This window comes from Rousettus aegyptiacus, unplaced genomic scaffold (genome assembly GCF_014176215.1).
Source record: "Rousettus aegyptiacus isolate mRouAeg1 unplaced genomic scaffold, mRouAeg1.p scaffold_m13_p_3, whole genome shotgun sequence".
NCBI lineage: Eukaryota > Metazoa > Chordata > Mammalia > Chiroptera > Pteropodidae > Rousettus > Rousettus aegyptiacus.
Window position 1 is genome coordinate 10,441,524 of NW_023416306.1, and position 26,589 is coordinate 10,468,112.

Here is a 26,589-nt window from a genome sequence, read left to right on the forward strand (position 1 = left end):
GCAATTTGGAAAAAGAATTTTATTTGCTTCATGAGAAACAGCTGCCATGAGTCAAGATCCTGGATGGAGACAGAGCTCTGGTGGCTTCCAGACAAAGGTCTGGAAAAAACCCACCTGTTCTCTCTCTATCCGCCAACCAGGGTCTAAGTTAGGGATCCCAAGAAGAACACCTCACCTCCTTGCCCCCTCAGTGTAGACATAGATCCAGGCAGTGCATTCTTCTTAGACATCAGATTCTCCTGTTCCGCAGATGTCTCGTGGAACAGGAAAATGAACCAAATCAACATTCTAGACATGCAGACCAGAACTGATCTGGCATGCCAGCCACTATTCTGGATCAGCAACCAGGAAAATGACACTCGGAATCACCAGTTGGGAAGTCAACATTCTAGGAGAGGGGGGCAGAATTCTAGAATGCAAAACAAACACCCCCTAACTTTCTAGATGATTCCATCAGGAGCAACATGTTCTAGAAGGCCTATATTCCACATCGACCAGAAATCTGACATTCTAGGCTGTCAACCAGGAATCCAGGGTTCTGGCATGCCAACGAGAACCACTCCTAATGCCCTGGGTGGTTAGCCAGGCATTCAGTATTCTAGAATGACAAACAAGACCACAATATTTGAGATAATGGGTAAAAGACACAAAGTTCTAAATGTAATCCTGATATTCTTGATGCCAAACTAGAAACCGGACGCTTAAGACTAGGAAGTCTGGCCTCGGCATTCTGGAAAGGCAAACACAAAGCTGCACCCTCCAGCACGAGGCTGCCCCGCCTCTTCAGAGTTCTGTGGACGGCCGCTCCACAGCAGGCTCCCCATCCTGGTCGGGGTCGGGCACACGGAAGGCAACGTAGGGACAAGTCTTGGTGTTGAGGCAAACCAGCTTCTTCAATGTGGCCGTCTTGACAATGTTGAAGCCCATCTCGCCACCAAATGTGCTTGACTTCCAGTACTCCGGAGAACAGATGGGGTTCCCTAAGAGGCCCTTGAGGGAAAAGGGGGCCCCAATTTCTATCATACTCTCCCCAAAGATGGAGTTTGGATGGCACTTCTCAAGAAGGAGTCCTGGGTAGAACTCCAAGGCATCGATGTCTCCATACAGTTCCTCCAACTCAGCTGCCATCTCCTTTTCTCCTACAAGGGGGAGAAGCTAGAGTCAGAACCACGATGCCATCCATTAAGGTTAATCTAGGGAGGAAGCCTTCTAGATCCACTTTTTCCTGGGGAGAATAAGGAACTTCAGGAAAACGATTTGAGCATTTGAGCACAGGCCCTCGAATCTGGCCTGGCTGACTGACCCTTCTGCAAGGCTGCATCCAGGGGAAGGAATTCGCTACTGAGGAAGGACTAAAGGGCCTGGATCTGCCATCTTGGGCAACTCATCTCACTACCTGATCATTACAAGGAGAAGCGACTCACCTTGTCTCTTTCACAGCCAGGTTTTAAGGCCTTATCTCCATCTAAGACCCTGAGTTCTACTGGAGTTCAGAGATGTAGTGTAACTTGTCCAGGCTCTCACACAGAGATTGAGTAACAGTGTTATTTCAGCCCCTCTGAATGATCACAGGATGCTGACCTTGAGCTTCCCTGTTTTTTCAAATCCACCCTCCATAGGGCACTAATACACAGGCATGGGTCATGTCACACCCTTGTCAAGACCCTTCAGTGGCTCTCCATTGTCTGTGACAAGGACTTCCAAACTTGGCTGCCCAATAGCTGGGGATCATAAACAACAGCAACAACAATAACAATACACACACGCACACACACGCACACACACGCTCATGCACACACAGTCTTGGGTACCACTCAGGCCTACTGAATCAGACTCTCTAGGAGAGAAATCCAGGATTTGGTATTTTTAACCAGTTTTCTAAGTGATTCTCAGGTCACTGGTCCATAAATGAGTATTTAGGGATCACTAGACAGAATAAAACCCAAAATCTTTAGCACAGAATCCAATATTCTATACAGTTGAGCCCCAACCTCCCATCACTAACCCCCATCCCACCCCCACATAAGCCCCTTGCTCCAGCCATACCTATAACTGTTCTCTCTAGCAGATTCATTCTTTGCGAGCTCAGTGATCTGGTACTTTCTGTTCCTCAACCTAGAATACTCTTCCTTCTACTCTTTATCTGGAAAAATCCCTACTTACCCTTCAAAACCAGACGAAAAGCCACCTTCTCCCCATAAGTGGAATTATTTGCCTTCCCACGTCCCCCGTAATTGCAGTCACAGTGCCGGCTCTATGTATTGGCCCATTCTTTAGTGCAAGTCCTGTGAGGGCAGGGCCATGTCCAGGAAACAGCTGCTCACCTGTGAACTCCTGGAAGGAGGTATAGGGCTTTAAGCCGAACCTCTTACGGTACTCATTGAAGGGCTGCAGCCGCAGCTCTCGGGATTCCTTGATGACTTCTACTGCCACATGCAGGACGTGGTGGTCTATGTTCCTACCCCCACCGATCTGCCAAGACAGAAACACAGCCATGCTCTGAGAGCTGGGCCACACTGTCTTGGAAAAGAACTGTAGGTCAGGAGCCCTTCCCGAGCCAGGACAGAGAACATGGCTCGGCCTGGCCCTCGCCCTGCCGGGGACCTCCCATGAGGTCTGCCACTGCCGTGCCTTCTTAGGGATCCCCTGTAAGTCTCAGCTTCCTCATCGTTAAAGTGTGAAATGGGCCAGGAGGCCACTATGCTGGCTCATCAGCCACACTAGTCTCCAACTCTTTGTGAGAAGGCCCCAAAGCCCTGTTAAAGAAGGTTCTGAAACTCTTCAGTCAAGCAGCTAGGACTCTTCTGAGGAGAAGGCCAGTACGGCCACAGCCAAGAGCTCAAGCAGAGGGGACAGACGTTCCAGCTTTGGAAATGAAACTTGGAGGGACAGAAGGCTCTCTGAGCCGGCAAGGGTTGGAAATAGGGGAGATGGACGAATATCAGCTCGTGAGGTCAAAATTTAGGGCTTTTCCAAGAGGTTTTTTAAATTATACCTGGCAGAACTAACCTATATCTGTCACTCTCCAAATCAGTTCTTATTATAGAACAGAAATGTTTGATCTTTTCAGGGATTCTGCTAAGGAAACTATTGCTATTGCTTTCCTTTCCCTTATCATAGTATTGAGATTCAACGAAATTTACTGAGAATCTAAGTATTAAACAGTGGACCCCTAGCAATCAGCCACCACTAGGACAGAGAAACTCCGACCTTGAAAGTAGGAAGGCAGAGTGTCAAGTCACTCCATTCAGAACAGATAAAGCCATTTACAGGAATGTACGTGACTTTGTTTCTCCCTCCTTCTGCCAAGCTTTCTGAGAAAGGCAGAGTCATAAGCTATCAACAAGGGAGCTAAAATCTTGCCATGAAAACTGGAAAATATAAACAAATTTAGCTTAACTAAACTCGAAGTTAAATCCAAGACCAACAGGTGGTATAATATTTTGTCAAAGGAATGACAATAGGGTTCAAAGTCCAGAAAATCTGGTGAGATAAGGAAGGCTTCAAAAATTTTTCTCATTCTTAACTATTAAGGAGCGTTGGTCTACAGAAAGCTCTATTGTTCAAGACGAATTCATAATGTTAAAGCTTAAGAAAGAATTCTGTTTGGATAGAATGAGTATAACTGGATGGGAAAGAGGAAAAGCATATTTGGGTGAAATCATATACCTTAGAGCAAAGCTAGCAGAGCCTGGTGCCAATCTCAGTTCTGCCATTTAAAAGCTGTGGGGCTGTTGTAGCTGACTCGTGTGCTCCCAAAAAGATACATTAAACTCCCAACCCCCGGTACCTATGAATGTGGCCTTATTTAGAAATAGATATAATCAAGTTAAAATGAAGTCATATTCCACTAAGGCGGGCCCTAATCCAATGACTGGTGTCCTGATAAAAAAGAAAAACCAAAGATACAGGAAGAACATCATGTTGGAGAGATGCTTCCACAAACCACCAGGAGCCGAGAGAGGCACGGAACGGAGTCCCGCTGGAGCCTTCAGAGAGAGCAAGGCTCTGCTGACGTCTTGATTTTGGACTTCTAGCCTCCAGACTTTGGAAAACTACATTCCTGCTGTTTGAAGCCACCTAATTTGTGATCCCGAAACAGGGACCCAGGGCAAATTACTGAAGCCAGCTCTCAGCTTCTTCCTAGGCCAAAATGGGGCTGGTCAGAGCATCTACCTAATGGAGTTGTGGCAAAATAAGGGAAATAAAATATGCAAAGCAGTCACCACAGTGTTGGTGACATGGTAACCCAAAAAGATGGTGGCCGCGTGTGGGGATTATCAGCGGAAGCCCCATGTTACCATCTCTCACACTCTTTTTAATACGCTGAGAGTCGACAGCTTCTGTTCCTTTCCTTCTGCCTTGCACCAGAAAATAGCAGGGCTTCTCACAGGCCCCACACGAAAGCTGCTGTCTCTGCTCACGTCTGTGTCCCCACCGAGAAGAGAGACCATAAGGCAGCCAGCAGCTGCCCACTGCTGGCAGCATATGGCTAAGTTCAGATAAATTACCAGAAAGAAACCTAAATTCATACGGTGCCACAACTTCCTGACAGGGCTTAGGGACGAGGATTAGGGCAAAACGGGGGATGAGGGGAGCTGAGATGAAGGAGATGAAAGCTTCCGAATGTGTGAAAGGGAAGACTTAGGAGGGAGTCGGGTAGGAATTTCAGGGCCACCATGACAAAGTGCTACCAACTGGGTAATTTAAACGGCAGAAACTTATTTCCTCCCAGTTTTGGAAGCTAGAAGTCCAAGTTCAAGGTGTCAGCAGGGTTGCCTTCATTCTGAGGCCCCCCTCCTTGGGTTACAGATGGCCGTCTTCTCCCTATGTCTGCCCCCTGTACATGTCTATATCCTAATCTCCTCTTCTTAAAAGGACACCAGTCAGACTAAGGCCCACCCAGTGACTCCGTTTAACCTTAATTACCTCTTTAAAGACCCTGTCTCCAAATACAGTCAAATTCTGAGGTACTGGGGGTCAGGACTTCAACATATAAATTGATGGGGATGGGAGGGCGGGGGTCATTCAGCCCATAACAGAGGCCTGCTCTTTAATGAAGACCTACTATGTGTAGGCACTTCCACATATATTATCATACCCCGAAGGTACTCCTGGCTCCTCAGACTGCCATGTCCTCTGACTTGCAGGCCTTTATCAAGCTGTCCCCTCCATCTGGAACACCATCATCTCCTGCCGTTGACACTACCTCTCTCCCTGGGAGATCCCCATTCATTCTTTGGTTCTCTGCTCAAACATCACTTCCTAATCCACAATCCCCAACCCTGTCTCAGAAGACCCCTTCCGAGTCCCCAGGGCCCTGTGGGCTTTCTCTACTTTGGTTCCAAACGTGTTCTTACAATTCTGATAGCATCCGAGATGCACCTGGCACAGGGCCTAACGCATAGTAAGTACTCAAGTGATGTCAGCTGCCATATGACTGTTGTTCCTTTCAAAGGCATGAGTGCCAAAAAGGACAAGGCCCCAAGAACCACACCGACCTTATTCATCGCTATATCCCCAGCAGCTGGTGCAATACCCAGTATCGCTGAAAAAACGAAAGAATGAAAAAACGAATGAAGGAATGCTTACAACCACTCTGTAGGGATGACACTGTCCCCATTTTATAGAAAAGAGAACTAATGTCCAGATCCAGGCCTGTCGGATCGCAGAGCCCACCTGTCCCCACCGAGGTCCCTCTGAGACTCACCCGGCCGGCGCTCTGGCGAGAGAAGGCGTCCACTAGGGCCTCGACCCCATAGTCCACCAGCATGGAGGTGTTGAACAAGAACTGCTCGTAGCTGTACTCCTGGGAGCCCACCTTGAAGGTGTCGGGCATGAGCGGGTGCCAGCGGTAGAGCTGGTTGAACTCCACGGCGATACGGTTGCGATACTGGAACTGGACGCTGAACAGCAGCTCCGGGTCGAACTTGAGTTGCAGGAAGTAGCCGCTCAGCTGCTGCACGTACTCCTCGATCACGATCTTGATGGTCTCCCCTGGGAGGGAGCATTGGGGAAAGGGTCAGCAGAGCACAGCCATTCAGTCACCCGGCCTGGGAAGCAGGCCAGTTCGTGGAAACTGCTTGCTCTTTTTTTGCTTCTTCATGGCTGTGGACACTGTTTAATTATATTTGGTTCACGTTCACTCTGTCTTTTTGTGAAGAGGTGTGAAGATGGAATTTTCTGTCTTGGGTTGAAATGATGTCCCAAGATAAGAACTGTCATCTGCTCCTGCTTCCACAGAGATGTGTGGGCCCAGCTAAGCAGGACATGCAAAGGAAGTGTCTGAGAACTGGCTCCCTGACCCTGGGGGACCCCCTCCCGCAGTCCATTAGAAGAAGTCGCAGAGGCCACAAAATCTGGGGAAATGCAAATTGCTTAGTGAGGGCTCCCATCGTGACTGCGAGGAGGGCTTCAAAAAAAACCCCCCGAGAGTGGCAGCTGCAGCATAACAGGAACGCTGAAGACAGAAGGTTAATCCAGTCCTAAGTATATTTCTCACACGTTCCTATAAGTCAGAATTCTTGTGCACTGAGTTTTCCTCTGCTCCCTCAGTAAACCAGCTATGAAGCAAAGAGCCAGGGGAGAAACAAATTGAACATTCCACAACGAAATGAAAACTGGTCACCTAGATATTAAAGGAAACGGATATTTTGGCCAATCAGCCCTTAGCTAAATTGGCTTTCAGCAAATCGGTCTGGAGTCACTGGATTTGCGATCAGCAGACCTGATCCAAATCCTGGCCACCTGAGCCAGGGCCGCGCACGTTGCCTAAGCTCTCTGAACCTCGCTTCCCTCATCTGTGAAATGTGTATTATAATGATATCAGTTCGTATTCATAGGGTCGTTGGGAAGAGTAGAACACAACTGTACCTACACTGCTTGGCCCGAGGCCCGAGGCCCGAGGCCCGGCATAATAGAATAGGAAGTGTCAATACACGTAGACAAGAAGCAGGAGCGGTAAGTGCAGGTGTGAGGGGAGAAACCCCTCCCCGTACTCACACATCAGCAAAGATCAGGCTAAGTCTTGCGATCCCTCCCCACTCAGGGACGAGCTCCCCTTGCAGTGGGGTGGAAGTAGCATGAAACTTGGTGGCAGCCAGCCCTGGTTCAAGTCTTCTTCTGCTGAGAATTCGCTTAACCTCTCTGAATCTTAATTTGCACCACAAGAGTAATCGTACCTGGTCCATAAGGTTGTGGGGGAGGGTTAAATGCAGTACTGGATGCACAGCGTTAATGCCCTTGGTCACAGCTTTATCACCAGTCAGTATGCTGGGCGGCCTCCTCCCATGGACTTGCCCTCTCTGGTCAAGGTCTCCGCAGTGCTGGGACTTCAGTTCCAGCCCCTTTTTCTTTAGGCTGTTTCTATCCCCAATGCCTGGGTCTTACAAACTCCGGCAAATCAGGAGCTATAATTGGGACCAGCAGGGAGCAGCCATGCCCAGGATGCCCAGAGGCGGGGGCGGGGGGTTACTGGTGACTCAGAGCGAACACGGCCTGGACACGAGTGTCAGGGGCCAAGCTTCCAGGCAGGAAACCATCTGACATTTTAGGCTGCAGACTCGCCCCCGTAAGGGACACAAAAATATCCTGTCCCTGAGTCACTCAGATGCTACCAAACTCCAGGAAAGCAGACACATGAAGGGCAGGAAGCATGAGCATCCCTGAAGGCCAGGCAAGCTGGACTTCGAGCTACACATGCTGGGGATGTCACTGGGTGCGTCTGGGTGCAGAAACGTGGGGCAGCTGAGACTTGGGATGGCTGATGAAATTGGCTGTGAGTTACCCAGTTCGCAGTCAACCACCATAGCCATCCGTTTTCCAAGGGCCTACTGTGTGCTGAGTGTTTTCCCATTCATCATTTCAACAAATCCTTACAACTATCATCATCCCCAACATCCAGATTTGGAAACCGAGGCTCACATAGGGGAAGAGGCCTGCTCCAGGTCTCGTAGCCAGTAAGTGGAAGGACTAGTCTTCCAGTTCCAGCTCTCTGTCCCCGAGCCCTCCACCCCCTGCTTCTCAGGACAGAGGGGATGACCTTCCAGGTCAGGGCCCGTTTGGAGTCCTCACCGATAAGGATGAGGCGGGCCGTCTGGAAGAGCTGCTCGTCGCCCCAGGTGGGGTGCTCAGCCTTCAACAGGTCACACACGCGGTTGTGCTCACGCAGCCAGAGCGTGGCATAGAGCATGAGCCCAGGAAGCAGGCCGAACACCTCCTGGCCCACTGCCATCTGGTTCTTGAGCGGAATACCCCGTGGGTAGAGCATCAACACGGGCACCTCTTCCACCGATGGCGGGTACACCTCTCCGTCCAGCACCTGGGGGATGGGGCCACCTGGCAACCTGCGAACGAGGCAGGGCACCTGCACCTGCCACAGTGGACTTCCTCCCGCTCCTACTTACAGCTGCTCCTCCTCCCTAACCAAGGCCTGTTGATTCTACCTCCTAATCAGGGGCCATCCTCGGCACTGTGGCCAGAGCAGTCCTCTAAAACACCCACATCTAAGATCATGCCCTGGCTTATTACATATGTGGTTCACATCATATTTCTATGGGAGTGCTAATTTAGACAAAAAGTCTGCATGGAACTAGCATCTTCATGTCTGTGGTCCCTGATCGACTGTGAGTTCCTTGAGGGCAGGGCCCGTAATTATCGCTGTCACTGCTTAATCGCCTGTGCCAGGCACATCATAGCGTCCAATTAATATAGTGGAATAATTAAATGAACAAAGGGCAACTGGAAACGCCCGTCGTATCGAGCTCTAAAAGCCACCTCCCAGGAGGACACGAGAGGTCATTTCTGCTCCTCATCTGCTTCTCTTGCCTGGCGCCTTCTCTGCAAGATTTATTGTCTCTCCTCCTTGCACACACCTCCGGCTCCTGCAGCTGGCCCGCTCAGGACACCACCCAGCCACCACCCCTCATCCCCCTGCCACAGTCTCTGCCTGGAAGATGGTGGAAGCCCCTTCCCAGTATCTCATCCCTGTGGCTGACGCTACCTGGTACTTGAGTTTCCCATCCTTAAAGAGCCGCAGCTGATATTGGCGTTCCAGATTGTCTCCATAAATGTGGCCGAGGTCTACCTGACAGCAGAGAGAGAGTCCACTCAGGTCACTCGGCCTGCCCCACCGGTGACAACCTGCATGTGCCAAGTTAGGTCCAGAGAAGCCCAGAGGCCCTCCTAGGGACTTACCCCATGGCCCAAGGCCTTGGTGAAGCCAGGGCCCATCTTGCCAGAAGTTTTGAAGAACTGGTGGGTGAAGTGTTGTGCAAAGAAGGCAAACATGAGGTTGGCGCCTTGGGGGTCGGGTATGAACTCCCTCCTGAGCAGGAAGTGACGGCTCAGGAGCTGGGCATCTGGCAGCTGCTTCTTCCCTGTTTGGGGAGGTGAGAAAGAGCAGTAGCTGCCTCCTGTCTGCATCTTCCCGCCACAGGACCTCCTGGGCTCACCAGACCAAACTGGTCCATGCGGGAAGCCCTGCAAGGCCTCCACAGAACCACCAACCTCCTGCCAGCTGGCTCCTTGCAACTTCTCTGCCAACAGACCCTAGAAGTACGTATGCGTGAAATGGCATGCTGTTTGGACTTAGCTTTAAAATACTCCATTTAAAAATAAAGTGAGAGGAGATGGATGAAATAAGATTGGCAAATTGTAGACAAGTCTTGAAACCAGGGGATGGGATGGATACATAGGAGATTATTAGACTTTCCTCTCAACTTTTGTGTAGGTTTGCAACTTTAAAAAAGCTAAACAAAAAGAAAGAAGGAAAGAAAAAAAAAAAAAAAAACAGAAACAAAAGAACTTGGACTCTCCTGCCGTAGAGTAAAGGGGCCTGTGTTTGAAACTGGCGGTGCCATTCACTAACCATGTGAACATAAATAAGTCATTTCATCTCTCAAATTCCTCATCTAGAAAACAGGGCAAAGGAAACCTATTTTATGCAGTGGATTTGGAGATGCACGAAATAATGTAAGTGTGACAGAGAACTGGTGACGTGGAATCTTTTACATCAAGAGTCAGGGAACTTTTTCTGTAAAAGTCCATCTAGTCAATATTTAAGGCTTTGCCAACGTACGACCTCCAGCACATCGACTCAGCTTGGCTGCTGCAGCAGGAAAACAGCCACAGACAGTCCTTAACGTGTCCCAATAAAGCTTTATTTACAAAACAGGGAATGGGCAGCATTTGGCCCGCAGGCGGAAGTTTGCCAACCTATTTTAAGTGACGTCAGTCTTTTTATGTCTAGGGTAAAGACAAAAAGTCATCTTGAAGCCGGTGTCTGTCATGATGAGAACAAGTGTTAAAGGACCTTCCTTAAATTATGGCATTGTCAGAGGAGTCCGTTCCCAATGCCCTGGCAGTGAGGAATAATTCAATGTTTCTGTTCTTATCAAGGTTCTTTTCACGAGACCTCACGCGAGGCCCAGTGTTGAAGGTCCAATCAAGATCAATAGATTAGCTCTTTGGATTGAAATGGCCGACTGGTTTCCTCTAGCAGGAAAGGATAGCAAGCACCCCAAAGGGAACTCACCAAAAGGGAAGTCGGAGGGAATGGTCTATACCCCATAACTTGGAATCATCACTCAGAATGATGCTGAGCAAGGACCGGTCCAGTAAAGTGTTGGCAGAGCCCAAAAGGGCCGCGAGACGCGACTATCCTGGCAGAGTGGCCATGCTTTGGGAATAGTAGCTGCGCACGTGAGTGCGAATCATCAGAGCAGTGCCCCTGAGGCCCAAGTCAAGACATCTATACCCATGGTTCTGAGCGCTCCAAAGCACGCAACTCTGGGGCTGCACAGGGCCAGCGCTCCACAGCGACACCGTGTGGTGGGAACTGAAGTGGCGGCAAGGGCGGGCCGATGCCTCTCGTCCTCTCTGCCCGCGAAGCTGGACTGATGACTCTGAACTGGGAAAATTCTCAGGTCTGGGGGCAATCAGGAGTGGGGTGGGGGAAAGGCCTTAGGAGAAAGATTCCTGCCAAGGAGACCAAGTGGGGTTTGGACAACTAAAGAAAAAAAAAATCTGACTTTATCTGTAAACTGCGCCAATGAAGCATGTAAAACTATTTATATTAGTGAAGAGCACTAGTAAAAAGCACATTATTACTTCCCTCCTGCGTTTCCACTTTTAAGTCACTGCCATCCCAGTGGGATCCCATCCCTTCGGTAGACAAGTCTCAGGCAAAGAGGCGCCCTAAAAATACGGAAATGCTAGCCTGACTGTGCTACTGGCTTTCTAGGTGACCTCAAGCAAAACCCTCCACCACCCTTTCCTGTCTTTATACTCCAGCCCCGTCCTCATCCCTGGTTCTGGATAAGTCATACGATGTCTTTCCTTAGTCCACTCGTCCGCAAAATGGGTCGAGAATTGCTCTTCTGCCTGCTTTTTCCCAAAGAGGACAACTGAGCAACCCCAGCCTCCCCCTCCCACCTCCATTACCTTTGGTCCCCATGGGCGTGGGGCAGTCTTGGGGCACAGAGGGCAGAATTCGAGTGTAATAGCTCATATTGGAGAAGGACTCCCAGTTGAGGTAGTCATGCGCCGAGTCGTAGGTGGGGGGGCTGGGGATAAGGTTGGAACGCACTGCAGAGGGCAAAAATGATGGTGACAAGAAGTTTCCTTCCCCCAGTGACATCCCCTCCCCTGCCTTCTCTTGGCTTGGACTTGTTTCATCTGGCATCACGGAGTCTCCCCACCCACCGCCCTTATCAGATGCCAAGAATTTCAAGAGCTGGCAGCATTGATTGCTTCTCCAGATTAAGGGGAGGCCTGTCCCCCACCCACCTGTGAGGACCAGGCGCATGAGCATTTCACGGATGAAAGTGGCATTGACAAAGTCCCAGAGCCAGCGTCCGTGTGTCAGCAGGAAGTGGGTGGCAGAGGGGCTGGGCCGCAACAAATTCCGGAGCCAGGTCCACAGTTCAGCTGCGGGAGCAGTGGAGGCTACTCAGGTGGGCTCTCCTGGCAGGACCAGAAGTAGCCAGGGTGGGAGGTGGAACTGGGAATGGGGACCAGGATGGAATAGGGCAGGACATATGGGGCAGAGGTAAGGACGGAACCTTGGGAGTGATGACACATGACAGAGCCAGAACCCTATGTGAGGACAGGGGACAGGACCAGGGAATGTGATCAGGCCGGGCAGTGAAGCCTCACCTCAGAGCCCGGAACCAGGGAGTGAGGGCCGAGGGCAGAGAGAGTGTCCGAGATCAAAAGCCAGGCCAGGAAGAGAATGGGACCATGGCCAGAAACAAGGGCAGGAAGTGGGGAGTCTCGGAGGAGGAGCCCAGGGGAGCAGGAGGAGCCCCTGACAGAAGGAGTCGGGGGCTGGAGGCCCAGCTCACGGATAGTGCAGTTGGGGCCGGAATAGCCCGTGCGGGTGCAGTCACACTGGTAGCGGTCAAGGCCGAAGCGGACACACACTCCCTGGTGCTGGCAGGGATAGTAACAACAGGGGTTCACTGCGGATAAGAAACAGAGATCAGAGACCACTCCGGGGGTGACCTCTCGTGGGGGCCAGAGACATGGACCCAAGTGGCAGCTCTGTCTGAACTCACTGGACTTCAGGGTTCCCCTCTCTAGACCCACAGCTATGAGCAGAAGGGTCCCAGCCCTGCCGTTTCTGGGCCCTGCTCCAGCATGGCCCACATCAGGGCCCCTAAAGGAAGTCTCCCCTTCCTCCCTGCTGCCACCAAACGGGGGCCAGGGAAGAGTCCAGGCCCCAGGCTGTGACACTGAAGGTTAAGAAATAGCTGATAAGATGCTGCAGCCAAGGGCTTCTAGAGTGTTCGCTTTCTGCCAAGTCAGAGCCCAGCACCAGGGGCAGGGTCTACGGTATTCAGAAAAGGGACAAGGACGGGAGCTCTCGCAGACCAGTCCCCAGCCTCTGGACACCTGGATCCTAGGAAGATGAGATTGCCCACCACGGTCCTCTATTTTTGCAGAGGGAAAGGAAAAGCAGTTATTATAATGCCCACTTGCTGATGGGGAAACTGAGGCCAGAGAAAGGGAAACCCAGATGGGTTGCCCGACAAGTCACACCAGACCAACCGCCCATCCCTTCATTTCCACGCCACCTCACAGACCCAGCAGTCAAGTCCAAGGAAAGAAGTTTCCCAAAACCCTGCAGACAGAGTGTGGGGGTTAAGGGAAGTCTCGCCTGCCTCAGCTCCCATTCCTGACGGGCCCAGCTTTGGCCCGCGTCATGAGGGGATCTGGGCTCTAGAATTTTGAGGTAAGCCAGGGACCAAGGGAACAAGAGACATATGGCTGGAAAAAAAAAAATCTCCCAAGAGGGTACGTGAAGCTGTGGAGTCAGGCCCCTGTCTCGTGAAGTACGCCCCACCAGGAAGTCCCTCCTCGTGTCTAACCCAGATCTCGCAGACCACAGCCCCCTGGCTCAAACTTGCCCTGCTCTAGCAGATTCTTCAAGAGCAAAGTCGGGGACTCCTCGGTGTTAATTCACTGCTGAGCAAGGGGAACCATGGCTCAGAGAGAGGCAGGGGCTTGGCCAAGGACACAGGGCAGGGTAGGGTCCCCCACAGACTCAGGACCCTTGGCTCCTGGCAACAGCTCCTTGCGCAGCCTTAGACAGAACACACCAGGCTCCCCTCGGCTCCCCCTTACCTGGGCCAAGAGCCAGTGTTACAGGGAACTTCTCTGTTCTTTGTCCAACTGCTTATAGGAGGTCAAGAGGGACTAGCGAAAGGCAGGAGAAGCCTGGAAAGCCACCTCAGGGTGCTGCGATCACTTGTCATGACCCTGGGCAAAGCCTGACCCCTCCTCACTTCACAGCAGGGTCCCCTAGGCCCTACCTCAAAGAGGGACCCCAGCACCACCACCAACCCCTCCTCCCCCCCCCCCCCCACACACACGCAAGCAAGAAGTAAATCACAAGAATCATGCAAATAGTTTTGTTTAAGCCCTGGCGACTCCCCAAGCCCCTACAATGGCATCTTTGTGGTGCAGGAAGGAGGGGCCAACGGAAAGAAGTCTGGACAAAAGGCCTTATCGGGCTGACACAGGCGGCCCGCCCGCCAGGCAGGTCCCAGGCATGGAGAGACGTGACATGACCCAGCCTCCTGTCCCACAGCCACAGCCGCAGAAGTGCCAAGCAGCCCAGGACCAGCCTGCAGCCGGCTCAGGGATCTGGGCCTCTCCTCGTTGATCCCTCCCACTCAGGACACTCTGCTCACCTGCCTATCTCTCCCGCTGCAGAGCTCACTGCCCAACTCCCAACCCTGGCTCGCAAGGCACTCTCATCCCCAAGCCGCCCACAGCAGGGATCCCAGAAGGATCTGAGAGGTCGTCCAGCTTGTTCCGCCCCCTCCCTTGATCCCAAAGTTGAAAGCTCTTCTTCCTTCACGCAGACTGCTGCTCCTCCCTAATAAACTCCCTCCAAATCTACCTGACCCTCCCGACTGAGCCTGCACTTTGCCTCCCCACTGGAGAGCCTCCCCTGAATATCCACACTCCACTCCTCCTGCCATAATCCTCCAAGAGAAGAGGCCATACACTGTCCCCAACTCTCTCCTCTAAGCACACAGCAGGAGGTCCTGGAGAGATCCAGCCACCCAGGAGATTCAGATAGGATGGCCAGAGCTCCACAGGTGTTTGTGGAATTAATAAAACAAAGTGAGGAGACTGGCCACCTCAAGCTTGGCCAGAGAGACCACTCATCTTCCCAGCCCTGGGCTGCTGGCCTGGAAGTCTAGCTCGAAGTCTCCCTGCTGGACAGAGTGCTGCCCCAGCAGGCACGGAGCTCCCTCTCCTGCCAAGAGAGGCTGCCTGCGGAGGCCCCTCCCTCTGACCTGCCGTCCAACTTTCCCTCCCTCCTTCCCCACGATCTTCCCATAAATACCAGCTGGCCCAGGGGAGGAAAAGTTCTCCCCAGCAAGGACACTGGGGCCCTGGGGTGTCAGAGTGAACAGAGATGAGACCAGGAGCCACTTCCCCAGGGGTGAGCCTGACCGTGGACCTCTCCCCAGCCTCACACTCCTGCCACGGGGGTTTATCTGCTCAGCACTCCCTAGGAAGGGTGGGGGAGACCCCCAATGGCATGGGTGGGGAAGGCGTAGCTCAGGAAGCAGGAGACTCGCCCAAACTCCACTGCTTCAAAGTCACAGAGCCAAGACTTGCTCTTCCCCTCCCCTCCTCCTTATAGAGGTTTCCAGGGGTGAGGAGGGAGAGTCACTTTGATCCATAGGCTGGGAATGATCCCGGGTAAGGTAGGTTTGTCACCCTTCCATCTTAGGTGGACCCCCCAAAAAATCCTAAATGAATGAAACCAGAACTCCAGAGGGATCACCTCTCCCTGCCACAACCAGAGCTCTGGGAAGTCCTTACAAAGGAAGGCCTGCTTTCAGTCTAACTTAAATCCTGCATGCTTTCATGCCTGCCCAGCCCTGGGCTCAGTGGAGGGCACCTTGTATAATAAACCATCAAGAAAGAGAACTGGGGAGATGCAGGCACTAAGTCCAGGGCATCTCGAGTTCCCACACCTAGCACAGGGCCAGGTACCAAGTAGGAGCTGGGAAAAGGCGAGCTCTTTGCTGGCTGTGTGTCCTTGCGCCGGTCCCTTCTCCCCCCTGGGCCTTGATTTCCTGTGTATCCCAGCAAGGGGAGGGAGCAGATGGGCTCTAAATAGATTTCCCTTTATGCCCCCCTTCTCCTCTCTTCTCTATTATTTGCATCAATGTGACCCCCCCTGCCCCATCTGCAGACAACCTTGCGACTTGCCCTTACTGAGCCACCCAGAGGTGGGCTGGCTCAGCATGCCACACAGCACACATCCCCACAGACAAGGACTGTTCAGGAGGGCCTGGCTCTGGAACCTGCTGGAGATTCGAGCAAGGAAGTGTCTCCCAGCCCAGGAGTCCGGCTCCTCGGGACACAGTGGGGGAACACCAAGTCCTCCAGGATACAGAGGCGCCAGGCAGCAAGAGGCTGGACCGAAATCACCTAAGAATAATATTTAGAGAAGCTCTAGTGGGGTCTTGGCAGCCATAGAGAATACAAGGACCCTGACAAGCCAGACCTGGGGCCTGGGCCCTGCACCCGGGCCCACAGCTGGAAGAGCACAGCTGGAGAGGAAGCCTCATCCCAACCCACAGACCCAGCTGGTGCTACAGATAGGAGGTGGCCTGCAGCTATAGTGGGGAGGTCTTGGCATAGGTTTGGTTCCTACCCCATACGTCACAGTTAGCTGGCCTTAGGCCCCTCTGCCTGGCATGGAGGTCATGCCCAATTCCTAGCCTAAGAGAGAACACTAAGTCAAGTCCAGGAGCTGGAGGAGATGAACTTGAGCGTGAAGGATCCCCTGGCACGGTCTTGCCTTCCAAGCTAGACTCCATCTCTTCCATCACACAAGAAGCAGAAGCAACATTCTCCATTGCCACCTGCCCTCAGGAGCATCCGCAGCCATCTTCTCTTCAGAGACTGGCCTTTGCTGCCCCGCTGGGGGAAAAAAACACAGACTTCGACTTCCCACAGATGCCCAGGCACCTAGAACCTCAGTTCACCCATAGACTTGGAAGTACAGCTCAAACTTTCTGCTCCCACACTCAACTTGTCTCCCACTCTGTCCTTGACCTTTACGGCAGCCTCCTTAATGCCTTCAGCTCCTGCCATTGCTTCTACCAGAAAGACCCTTGCAGACTTTCAAGGGAAAGCCTCACAGTGTTTCCCCCCACTGACCACCTCCTCAGGGTCCGGGTCCCACACCACTGCCTCTGAGAAGCCTCAGTTCCTCACACTTCAGAGGTAACTCCCCTGAGCCCTGCGCACCCCTGCGTATCTCTCAGTCACGGCCCTGACCCCCCTGGTTCACAGTCTGTGGGCCTTTCTGTCTCCCCCACCAGACCCGGCCAGCTCTGTGTCTCCAGTTCCAGCCAAAGACTAGCATAAAGCAAACCTCCAGGAATGTTTGTGGAACGAAAAAGACAACACAACAACAAAATAAACATCCTATTTAAACACATAGCAGCATAAAGATAAGTAGAAAAGGCAAAAACCAGAAGGGCACAGACTATGACTCACTGGCTAGTAAATGGACACAGGAAGAAAGGCAGGGTGAGCCCCCTGCATGGGGCAAGAAAGGGCCAAAGACGAAGGCGGGGCTGATCCAGGACCTGATAAGACCTGTAGCCGGGGCAGCCTGGTCAGCCCCGACTCTGCCACGACCCTGCCACGGGGTCTCAGACAAACGGGCTCGCCCCTTTGGGCCTCAGAGTCCTCTTCTGCAGAATGGGTCTATCGCACCTCCCTGGCAGGGCTGTCGTGAGCACCAAAGAAGAGAACACCCGCAGCCAGGTGTTGTAAACAAACTGTAAAGAGCTGTCCGCAGGAGACTTCCTCTTCTTCTTCCCACAAACCAGGCCTTCGCTCATACCCAAAGTCTTGCCTGGAGCACCCTCCATCCTCTCCCTGGCTTCCTCAAATGCCACCAAAAAAAAAAACCTGGTCGGCTTCACAGCCCACCTAAATGTCTTTCTTCTCTCCTTGGAACACCACGAAACAGAGCTCAGACCCTTCTCCCTCCTCCCATCCTCTCTCGACCACATTTCACAGAAGGGAAGAGGAGATCCAGAAAGGGATGGATCATACAGCAAGGGGGTGGCGGAAGCTATGGCCAGGCCTTGCACGCACATGCACATACACACACACACACACACACACACGTGCGCACTCGCACAGAAGCGGTGAGCTTGGGGAGGGAGGTTGTCTGAGGGAGGAGCCGAATTCCTTCACTCGGAACCTGGTACATGCATGGCGGTAGGCAGGGGTGCTGGAATTCTTACAAGATCTCACTGCGCCATCATCTATGGGTTGATGAAACCAGGGTCACTTGGAGAGACGGAGGGAGAGAAGGGAGTTCTCTGTGGAAAGTGCCTCGAGTCAGACCGATCCAAGTTCAAACCCTGAGCTCACCCCATGCTGTGCGAGCTTGAGGGAGCTATGGCACCTATCTGAGCCTCAGTTTCCTCATCTGCCCGGTGGGAAGCTCACAGGTGCGGATTTAAACCCCCCTGAAAGCAAGCGGCTCCATCAGCACATGTCCACCTCCGGTCTCCCCAGAGTGGCTGGCGTCCTGGAGTCTTCACCGGGGTCTGAGATCTTCACTGGGGATGGGAATCCGGATGGGTCTCCAGAAAGTCAGAGATTGGAGAAAGGGAACTCGACAGCCCAGACGCTTACCCCTTGGTGGGAGCCCGCTGCTTCCTCCCACAGAGGCCCCCACAGGAAGCGTTACCGGGGAGCTGGGAGCCCAGAACAGGTGAGGGGGCCGGAGAGGGGTTGTCCCTTCTCCCAAAGCCAGCACGAGATCCCGGTCTGCCCTTTCCCCGCAAAGAACCCTGTTGACCTCTGTCCCCGAGCCAAGGCCACATTTCTCGGGGTCTTCAGAAAGCCCCCATCCCACTGAGAGACTAAGCCTCCTCCCCCCTCCCAGCCATCGCGAAGTGAAAGGGGAAGCTGGGCCAGCCGGAGAGGAGGGAGAGGGGCCAGGCCGGGGGCACGGAAGCAGCGAGCCCCGGGGCCGAGGTGTGGCGCCGCCTACCCGGCACGGGCTCCCTGACATCTGCAGGCAGGACCGGGGGCGGCGGCAGCAGCAACAGTAGCAGCGGGAACCGGAGCGAGAGACTCTGCCCTGCGGGGAGAGACAGAAGAAAGGCTGAGCCTGGCGTTCAAGGCTCCCCCAGGAGGCAGAGAGGATTCCTGGGTGACGCGAGCGGGACTCACGGCTCATGGTGCGACCCGGCGGCTGATAGGTGCGCGACACGGACTGCCAGAATTTTGCAGCGCGTCTCTGTCTCTGCCCCGGAGCTGGCCGGCCTGCCTGGCCCAACCCCTCCCCACCCACGCCCTGGCTCCACCTCTCCAGCCAGCTGTCACCTCGGCCACCGCCCACTTACTTCCTCCGCTCCCGTCCCAGCCAATGCGTTTTATTAATTATTCTATGATTGCCACCGAAGTGGTTTTTTCAACCGAGGTCCTTCAGGCACTTGAGCTTTTAAAGCCCAGTGGTGCCAGAATTGTGTCCATTTCGTAGGTGGGAAACTGAGGCCCAGAGACCATGTGAGATGCCGTGGTCCCCCAGGGCTTCCTGGCAGCACCGAGGTGTGTCTGAAGCGAAGCCGCTGGTGTGAACCACACACCCTGCAGCCCAGAGAAGGGGAATGGGAGAGGAGCCGTCCAGCCTGCACATGATTTCCCGTGACCCTCAGACAGATCCAGCAAGAAAGACTGACTTCCCTCAGAGGCAGGCCTGAGCCTCCGCCACCAGAAACGAAGAGCACAGGATTCGAGTCCAGGACAGCTGAGTTCAAATCCAGACGCTACAGTTTACTGGCTGTGTTACCCTGGACCAGGTCGTTGCCCTCTCTGGTCCTCAGCATGCTTGTCTGGAGATAATAAGAACCATTCCAGTGGGTTGTGGTGAGATACAATGAGATAAGCACACAAATCTGATCTGATGCAGTGCCAAGCACATAGTAGGTGTTCAGTTATCAGGAGGCATAGTTTTCAAAGATCTGACTAAGTTCTAGGGCAGGCCAAGGTCGACACTCTAGTTGGACTTATATCTACCTGTTGACTTTACAGAAAGAAGCCCAGCATCTAGCTCCTTTTTTTTTTTTTTTTTTTTTCATAGCTGGGGAAACTGACCTTAGCAGGGAGAAAGGGCCACCCTAGGTCACCCAGAGTCTCCTAGCCACACACTCACAAGTTTTTCTCCCTTAGCTTTCCCAGGACACCCAGCCATCCCGTGGGCCCCACGGCGGGAAAGGCCTAGCAGGAGGACTGAGAGGTCCTGTGCCAGTTCCCAGGCATCCTTGGGTGCAGGGCAGGACCCATGCCAGGTGGGGAGAGATGAGACCTGTTGGGAAGCCCTGCCTATGTCCCTGCCCAAGTTGTTCCCATGAGACAAAAGCCAACTAACCCAGGGAGTCAGAGCCAGCCAAGGCAGACGGGGGGAGGGATTGGGGCAGGTGAAGGGCCCAGGGCCCTGGGGTGCTGGGACAGGCTACAGCCTTCCCTCCAACCCCAGATCTAACCAGACAGGGCAAGGAGATGTAAGGTACAGATTATCAGCCGAAGGGGTGAGGTCAGAATAGAGATAGGGGGGCCCAGTTATCCAAAGAGAAGAGGACTTTATGGTGGTGAAGAAAGGAGAGAAGAGCTTGAATGAGACCCCATCTTCCACCCTCAGGTCCTCCTCCCTTTGGGCCCTGGACCTAGCAAATTACCACACTGTACCTCCTGCCAACTCCTTGATCCCAAGTCACCCACAAACGCCTGTGTGGCCTTGACGTTGGGAGAAAGAGCCTTAGCCTGGGAGTCAGGATAACCGAGTTCAAGTGTGAGTTCTTCCATGGTTCGGCCTTAGACAGATCTCTGCCCCTCTCCAGGCCTCTGGCTCCCAATTTGAACAATAGAAAGGCCAAATCGGACGGTCTCTGAAAACGGGTCCGGCCTGGAGTGATCAAGCCTTCGCTATGGCCGGGTTCTATGTATGACCAGAGCTGGAGGTCTGGGGATGGAGGCGGCGAAGGGGAGGCCAGAGAGAGGTGGCACAGTCCTGCAGGGACAGCACTGCTCCGGAAGTGGTAGAGTTGGGGAGAGGAAGAGGAACAGTGTCAGAGAAGTGCCTGGGCTGGGCATCTGATCGGCCCTGGGGGTTCAGGACAAGCAAGGTCTTGAGGAGGACACCTAGGTGTCTGGCCTGGTGCTGGCGACAAGACCAGGGAGGGGGAGCAGGCTGGGACAGGTGGAGGTCGCATTCGGACTCACGTTTGGTCCAGCTTTGCGGCAGGGTCGGGTACGCGGCTGCACGCACAGGGCAGAGGCCTGGGCCGGCCCTTGTGGAAAAAGCCACCGCACAGGGTCGGCTCTCCTTGCCCCTCTGCTCCCAAGCCTGTAGCCTCACTACCCAGGGAGTTGGTAAACTTCCACTGGTTGGACAAAGCCCAGCCCCAGGGTCCCATGAGAAGCCTTCTCCGACACGGCTCTTCCTCTTTCAGCCCTCTGAGGAAACTCTTGCAACATCCCTGGTCATAACAGGTAGCACAATGGATTACATTGTCCCTTTCTTTCCATTAGGAAGCTCCGAGCGTCTTGGTCACTCTCGTATCCCCAGGGTCAAGCACAAGATCTGGCATCCAGAAGACACCCAGCAAATGTCGAGTGGTGGAATAAAGAAATGAGTGAGTGTCTATATGACAGATTGCAAAAATGAAAAAATATAGTGAGTCAGGGTCCAGGGTGAGTCTCATCAAGGTGACTGCCACCCTATCCATCTGCTGTGACCACCACCAGGAGTGGTGATGCCCTGCCTTCTCCAGCTGGGCTCATTGGCCAGTACCCCCAACACTAGACCCCGAGATCACCCCCTAGCAAAGGCAGCAAGGACCCCCCTCCTTCTTTCTTCCCAGTATTCCCCCTCAGTGACATGGGACCAGGTTTCTCTCTGTGCGAACGTCCACCCCCAGCTCCACCCAATCACATGCCCTCCTGGAAACCTCTCAGAGGCCCTAACGAGGACCTGAATTTTAATCCCCCTGCAGAGGTCTCACCCTTGCTCGGTCCCACCCACTATTTGGAAATCCCAAGCTGACTCCTACCTGAATCACTCAGGGACCCAGCCCCACCCAGCCCCACCTCTGGAGGGAGCTGCACAGCCAGGCAGGAAATCTCTGAAATCAACCCAACATCCCTTCAGATCTCAGCCCTCCGATTCAAATCAGCTCTCAGTGTGACCTTAGGCGGCCAACTGCCCCTCCTTGCCTCAGTCCCCTCATCTGTAAAAGGCAGTTAATTCCGCTCTTGCAAGAGTTATTGTGAGGACTAATCAAGATGGTCTGTGTGAGCTCGCGCAGCCTCCGGCAGAAGCTCAGTGTGACTTCGTTACCTGCTCTCCCTTCAGGAGGGTTTCATGCAGAGTTCTCTACCTCCTATAGAGTAGTTTCAACTTCATTTTGCAGACTAAAAAACTGAGGTCCAGAGAGCTGAAGTGACTTGCCCAACGTGCCACAACCGGTAAGATTTAGGACTTGAGGCCAAATCCCTTTGTTCTGGAATACCAGGTACCACGTACCTGAGCCCCAGCAGCAGGAATGCACCCTTAGAGTGGTGGTCAGCTGGGGGCGGGGATGGGGCAGTCAACATCTGAGAGTCACAAAATATTACCTCTCTTTCTCACTGAAATCCTCACAGCAGCTCCAGGAGGAAGGCATCATTATCTCCTTTATGCAACAGAGAAAACTAAGTCTCAGAGATTTCCCTAGATCTTGCAGTGAGGAGGAAGGGGAGGGGGCTTGGACCCACTGCTGCGACACTTGCAATGTGGCAGGCATTGTGTGCTAAGCAGTTCAGGTGTATCATGTCCTCTGTAACTCATAACAGCTCCAAGAGACAGTTCTTCTTGTCCCCATTTTTGTAAACAGGAAAGCTGACTTGCTAAAGCCCGCAGGCTAGGAGGTGGTGGACTGGGATTGGAGCCCTGGTCTGCTTGATGTTGACATCTACAAGCTTAACCTTCATTTTACTTCATCCCTGACTCTCTTAGATCCCAAACCCTGAATGTTCAAAACAAACACCCAAGTCCTGGTGGAAGCTGGCCAAGAAGGCAGATAAACAAGCAGGAGATCGGCGAATGGAGAGTCCCCAAGCTCATCTGGGGAGTTTCCACTGCAGGGTCCCCTGGCCTACAGGCCTCACTACTAGGCAGCCGGCTCCATCTGATCAACACAGGATGGCTGAGTGCTCACGCCACTGGCACCCTCCCAGCCTGGCCCCACCAGTAGCGTAATCGGCAAAGCATCAGCCATCAGCTCCTGAGATCTGGCCCAGCCGCCTGTGACAAGGAGTCAGATGAGCCTGAGCAGGAGCCATTGCCTTGCTAAGGGATTGCAGTAGCTCTGGAGGTTTCTGGGACTGTAAAATGTCAGCCCCCCCCCCATCCCCTTCTTCTGCCACCACAGTTGAAGAGAGGAGCTGTTGCCCGCCTAACTCTGCTTAGAACCCCCAGTAGCTCCCATTGCCCTCAGACCTTAACCTGGTCTTCAAGTCTCATCATTCTCTGGGCAGCAGATTGCCATAGAAAGAGCCCTGGCGTGGAGACCCAGAAGGTCTGGTTTCTAGTCACGTGACCCCCTGACCTCCCTGTGTGACCTTGGGCAAGTCGCTCACCCTCTTGAACCTCAGTTTCCCTACTTGATAAGTAAGCCCATTTCCCTAGATGTGCTGATGACGGGGGCAGAGGCTTCGGAGTCAGGCGGAGCTGGATCTGGAGCCAGCTTCAACATTCTAGCCATGTGGCGTGACGCCAGTCATATGTCCTCTTCAAGCCTCAGTTTCCTCACCTGAAAATAAGGATAATAAGGATATTTACTTCCCACAACCACTATGAGGAGAAGACCACTTAGCTCTAATTCCTGGCATTCTCAAATGACAGGAGGTAAGCAGTCCAGTAATGCCATCAGGAGTCCAGGCTCTCTCCAGCTCTCTGCCCCATCGCCCTCAGAGGTGACTCCAGCAGAGTTCCACTCACATCTTTCGCCAGAACGTGACCTCACTTGGCTGCAGAGGGGATTGGGAAATTGAGGTTTTCTGTCAGGCAGGAAGGGGCAGGGAATTGGACATGGAGATTGGGCCAGCCTACCTCCAGCGTCTGCCAGCTGGAGTCTCTCTCTGGTGCGGGCTGTGGTTTCTGATGTGCGGCTTCTCCGGAGAATCCAGGAGTGAGTGTATGCTGCAGACTCCAGAAGCGAACAGACTTTCTGTTACCAAGACAGGCTCTGAGAAGGCAAGACCACGGCAGGTAAGAGCCAGGAGCGCACTAAGAGAAGGTGCAACCCACCCCTCTCAGGTGAGGGACTCAGACTCGGAGCAAGGCAGGAACTTGCCCCAACAGCCCAGGTATCTTTCTTCTGTGTCCTATGGCCTCTCGTAAAATGACCAACCTTGGAACAAGTCACATTAGAAACAGTTTTGCCCCAATGCCAGGACATCTCATCCTTTGAAAACTTATACTCAATGAACTGAAAATTTAGTTAGCAAGAATTCACACTTCCAAACAACTCTTCAGTTCTCGGGCAAGAGCCTTAGAAGTCCATTTTCTGGAGCCTCTCAAATAGAACTGGGCTGACTCATCATTTGCCTGGAATGTGTGTTCTTGCTTTAACACCTCATTAATAATGCCCCGTCATTCCGTGCCGTCATGCAGCTTATAAAAACATTTTCACTTACACTATTGTCTCTTTATGTCCACCGGTAATCCTCCTGACGTAGGTGTTTTCGGCTCCTGAATAAGTCAGGATTATTTCCATTACAAGTGACAGACACTCAATTCCAACCAATTTTGGCAAAAGAAGGGAAAGTGTTGGCTGTCGAGTTAAAAATCTGGGAACAGGTATGGCTCCATCCAGATATCAGATCTGTTCTCTCTCTCATTTCTTCCTCTCTCTCTCTCTCTCTCTCTCTCTCTCCCTCCCTCCCTCCCTCCCTCCCTCCCTCCCTCCCTCCCTCTCTCTCTCTCTCTCTCTCTCTCTCTCTCTCTCTCTCTCTCTCTCTTTCTCTCTCTGTCTCATCTTTTTTTCCCTCCTGTTGGCCTCACTGTCAGGTAGGTGCTTCCTAAAGGCTCAGGCAGCTCCAGGCTTACTTGTGCCTTGTGCCCCAGTCCCATATGAAAGGAGAATGCCTCTTTCCTGGACACTTCCAATCGCCCTAGCTTAGCTCATGCACCCATCCCTGAACTAAATGCCGCGACCAAGAAAATGGAATGTCTCGATTCTGACTGTCCAGTCCTAGACGTGTATCCACGTTAACTGAGAATGAGGGATGTTCCCCCAAAAGAAAACTGGCCAACGTTATCAAAAGAAGGAGGGGATGCAGGACGGGCAGAAACCACTGATGTCTGCTCGTGCTCCGTTTCTCCATCCGATGCACAAGAAAGTCAGGGCTAAGAGGTGAAGTGGCTTTTGCCTGAAGCCTCAGGGGCTGGTAGCAAGGGAGGCTCTCTTGCCTTTGGCCATGAGCCTGGATGGAGAGAACAGGGAAGGGTAATGTAGCTAGACCACGCCTGCCTGTCCAGAGCCTAGCGGGCAACAGGGCCTCCCCAAGAAGAAGGGAGAAGGGTTTGGAAGGGTGCTGGAGTCCAAGCCGCTTCTCCCCTGCGCTTCTCGGTATTTCCTTGGGGAGGAAAAGATGTTCATGTTTGTTGAACCACCAAGGCCTGCCAGATGCTACTGTGTACTTCACAGACGTGATTTCTCTCACCTTGTTTTTCAGAGGTGGAAGCTGAGGCTCAGAGAGCTGAAACAACTTGTCCGAGGCACGCAATCTTGGAATGGAATGGCAGGGCTGGGACTCGATCCAGGTCCAACGCCTGTGCTGTTTTCTGGAATTTCTCAGTGGGGTGCTATTGACATTTTGTGTAGGATTGCCCCACACGGGGCAAGAAGTTTAGCCGGCTAAGAGTGAACTCAGTCATGGCAACGACCAAAAACTGCCCATGCGTTTCCGAACCCCGCCCTCCTACCTCTGCCCCTGCAAGAGAACCACCCTGCCAGGCTGACCAGCTCTGGTTTTTTCCAGTGGACCCAGGACCCGACATGGAGAATGCACTTAATGAATGAGAGAGAGAGAGAGAGAGAGAGAGAGAGAGAGAGAGAGAGAGAGAGAAGCTCTGAAGTCAAACTGGACTAAGTGGGAACCCCAGCTCTACCACTGACTAGTTATGTGGTATTGAGCAAATTACTTAATCATTCTGTGCCTCAGTTTCCTTGTCTTTAAAACCAGGACAAAGCTAGTAGCATCCTCATAGGGTTGTTACGAGGATTAAATGAGCTAATTCTTGTAAAATGCTTAGGACACTGCCTGATGTTTAAAGAGCACTGTAGCAGTCATTCTCAAATAAACGAGCCCATGAATGAATGAGTGAAGGAATGACTTGTTTACACACTCACATGCCCACACACACACAATCAGTTTTCCATTTACAAAGACTTCTGTATTTGTGATCTCCTTTGACTATCCCCTTTACCCCGTAGGAGAGCATTACGCATACTTTACACCTGAAGAAACTCACTCGAGAGGTGAGGTGACTTGGCTAAGGTCTTCTGGTTGTTTAACTCTAGCTCTGGCATCTCTGCATTTTCTATTTCCTGCAAATGCAGATTTTTAAGCCAAGAACGAAGCAGTGAATGAAGGAGCTCCAGCAATTCCAACTCTCAGAGCCCCAGTGCTGTGTGCACGTGCATGCGTGCGTGCGTGCGTGCGTGCCTGTGTGTGTGTGACTCACCAGTGGGGAGACCCAGCCACGTAGCCAGGACCACAAGAAAGAACTGGGTGGTAAGTGAGGACTGGTCAGCCACCTGCGCACAGCCTCCCACGCCCTGAGGAGAGGAGTGCTGGCTCTGTGGGCATCTCAGAGCACCCACACCTGGACCCCTCTTCCAAGCCACACTCAGGACGGGAACCTAGTGCCCAGCACACAGAAGTGACCTCACTGCTCTGTGATTCCTTTCAATTCCACTCCACCCATCCTGCCAAAACTCACGAGATGGCACGTTGGCCGACCTCCAGATGGGGTGC

The 26,589-nt window shown here is 52.8% G+C and overlaps 1 protein-coding gene and 1 long non-coding RNA gene across 4 annotated transcripts; one reads left to right on the forward strand and one right to left on the reverse strand.

Moving 5' to 3' along the window:
* Positions 1-18,862, reverse strand: PTGS1 (prostaglandin-endoperoxide synthase 1). Of its 2 annotated transcripts, none has more exons than XM_016155972.2 (11): positions 18,739-18,862; positions 18,557-18,646; positions 12,345-12,461; positions 11,788-11,928; positions 11,443-11,586; positions 9,196-9,377; positions 9,002-9,085; positions 8,074-8,320; positions 5,711-5,997; positions 2,325-2,472; positions 1-1,139 (listed from the first exon to the last, which is right to left on the reverse strand). In XM_016155972.2, exons 1-11 carry the CDS (start codon positions 18,743-18,745, stop codon positions 784-786), a joined length of 1,803 nt encoding a protein of 600 aa, XP_016011458.2. In that variant the 5' UTR covers positions 18,746-18,862; the 3' UTR covers positions 1-783. The 2 variants fall into 2 exon arrangements, with proteins under 2 accessions (XP_016011458.2, XP_036094959.1); XM_036239066.1 differs by lacking the exon at positions 18,739-18,862 and adding an exon at positions 17,799-17,876 and having other exon boundaries at positions 18,557-18,619.
* LOC118615034 lies at positions 17,249-25,932 on the forward strand. Of its 2 annotated transcripts, XR_004956289.1 has the most exons (6): positions 17,249-19,367; positions 21,097-21,200; positions 21,978-22,032; positions 22,562-23,815; positions 24,286-24,406; positions 25,285-25,932. It is a non-coding gene; the product is annotated as an uncharacterized LOC118615034 (long non-coding RNA). The 2 variants fall into 2 exon arrangements; XR_004956288.1 differs by lacking the exon at positions 17,249-19,367 and having other exon boundaries at positions 20,990-21,200.
* Positions 25,933-26,589: the final 657 nt, after the last annotated feature.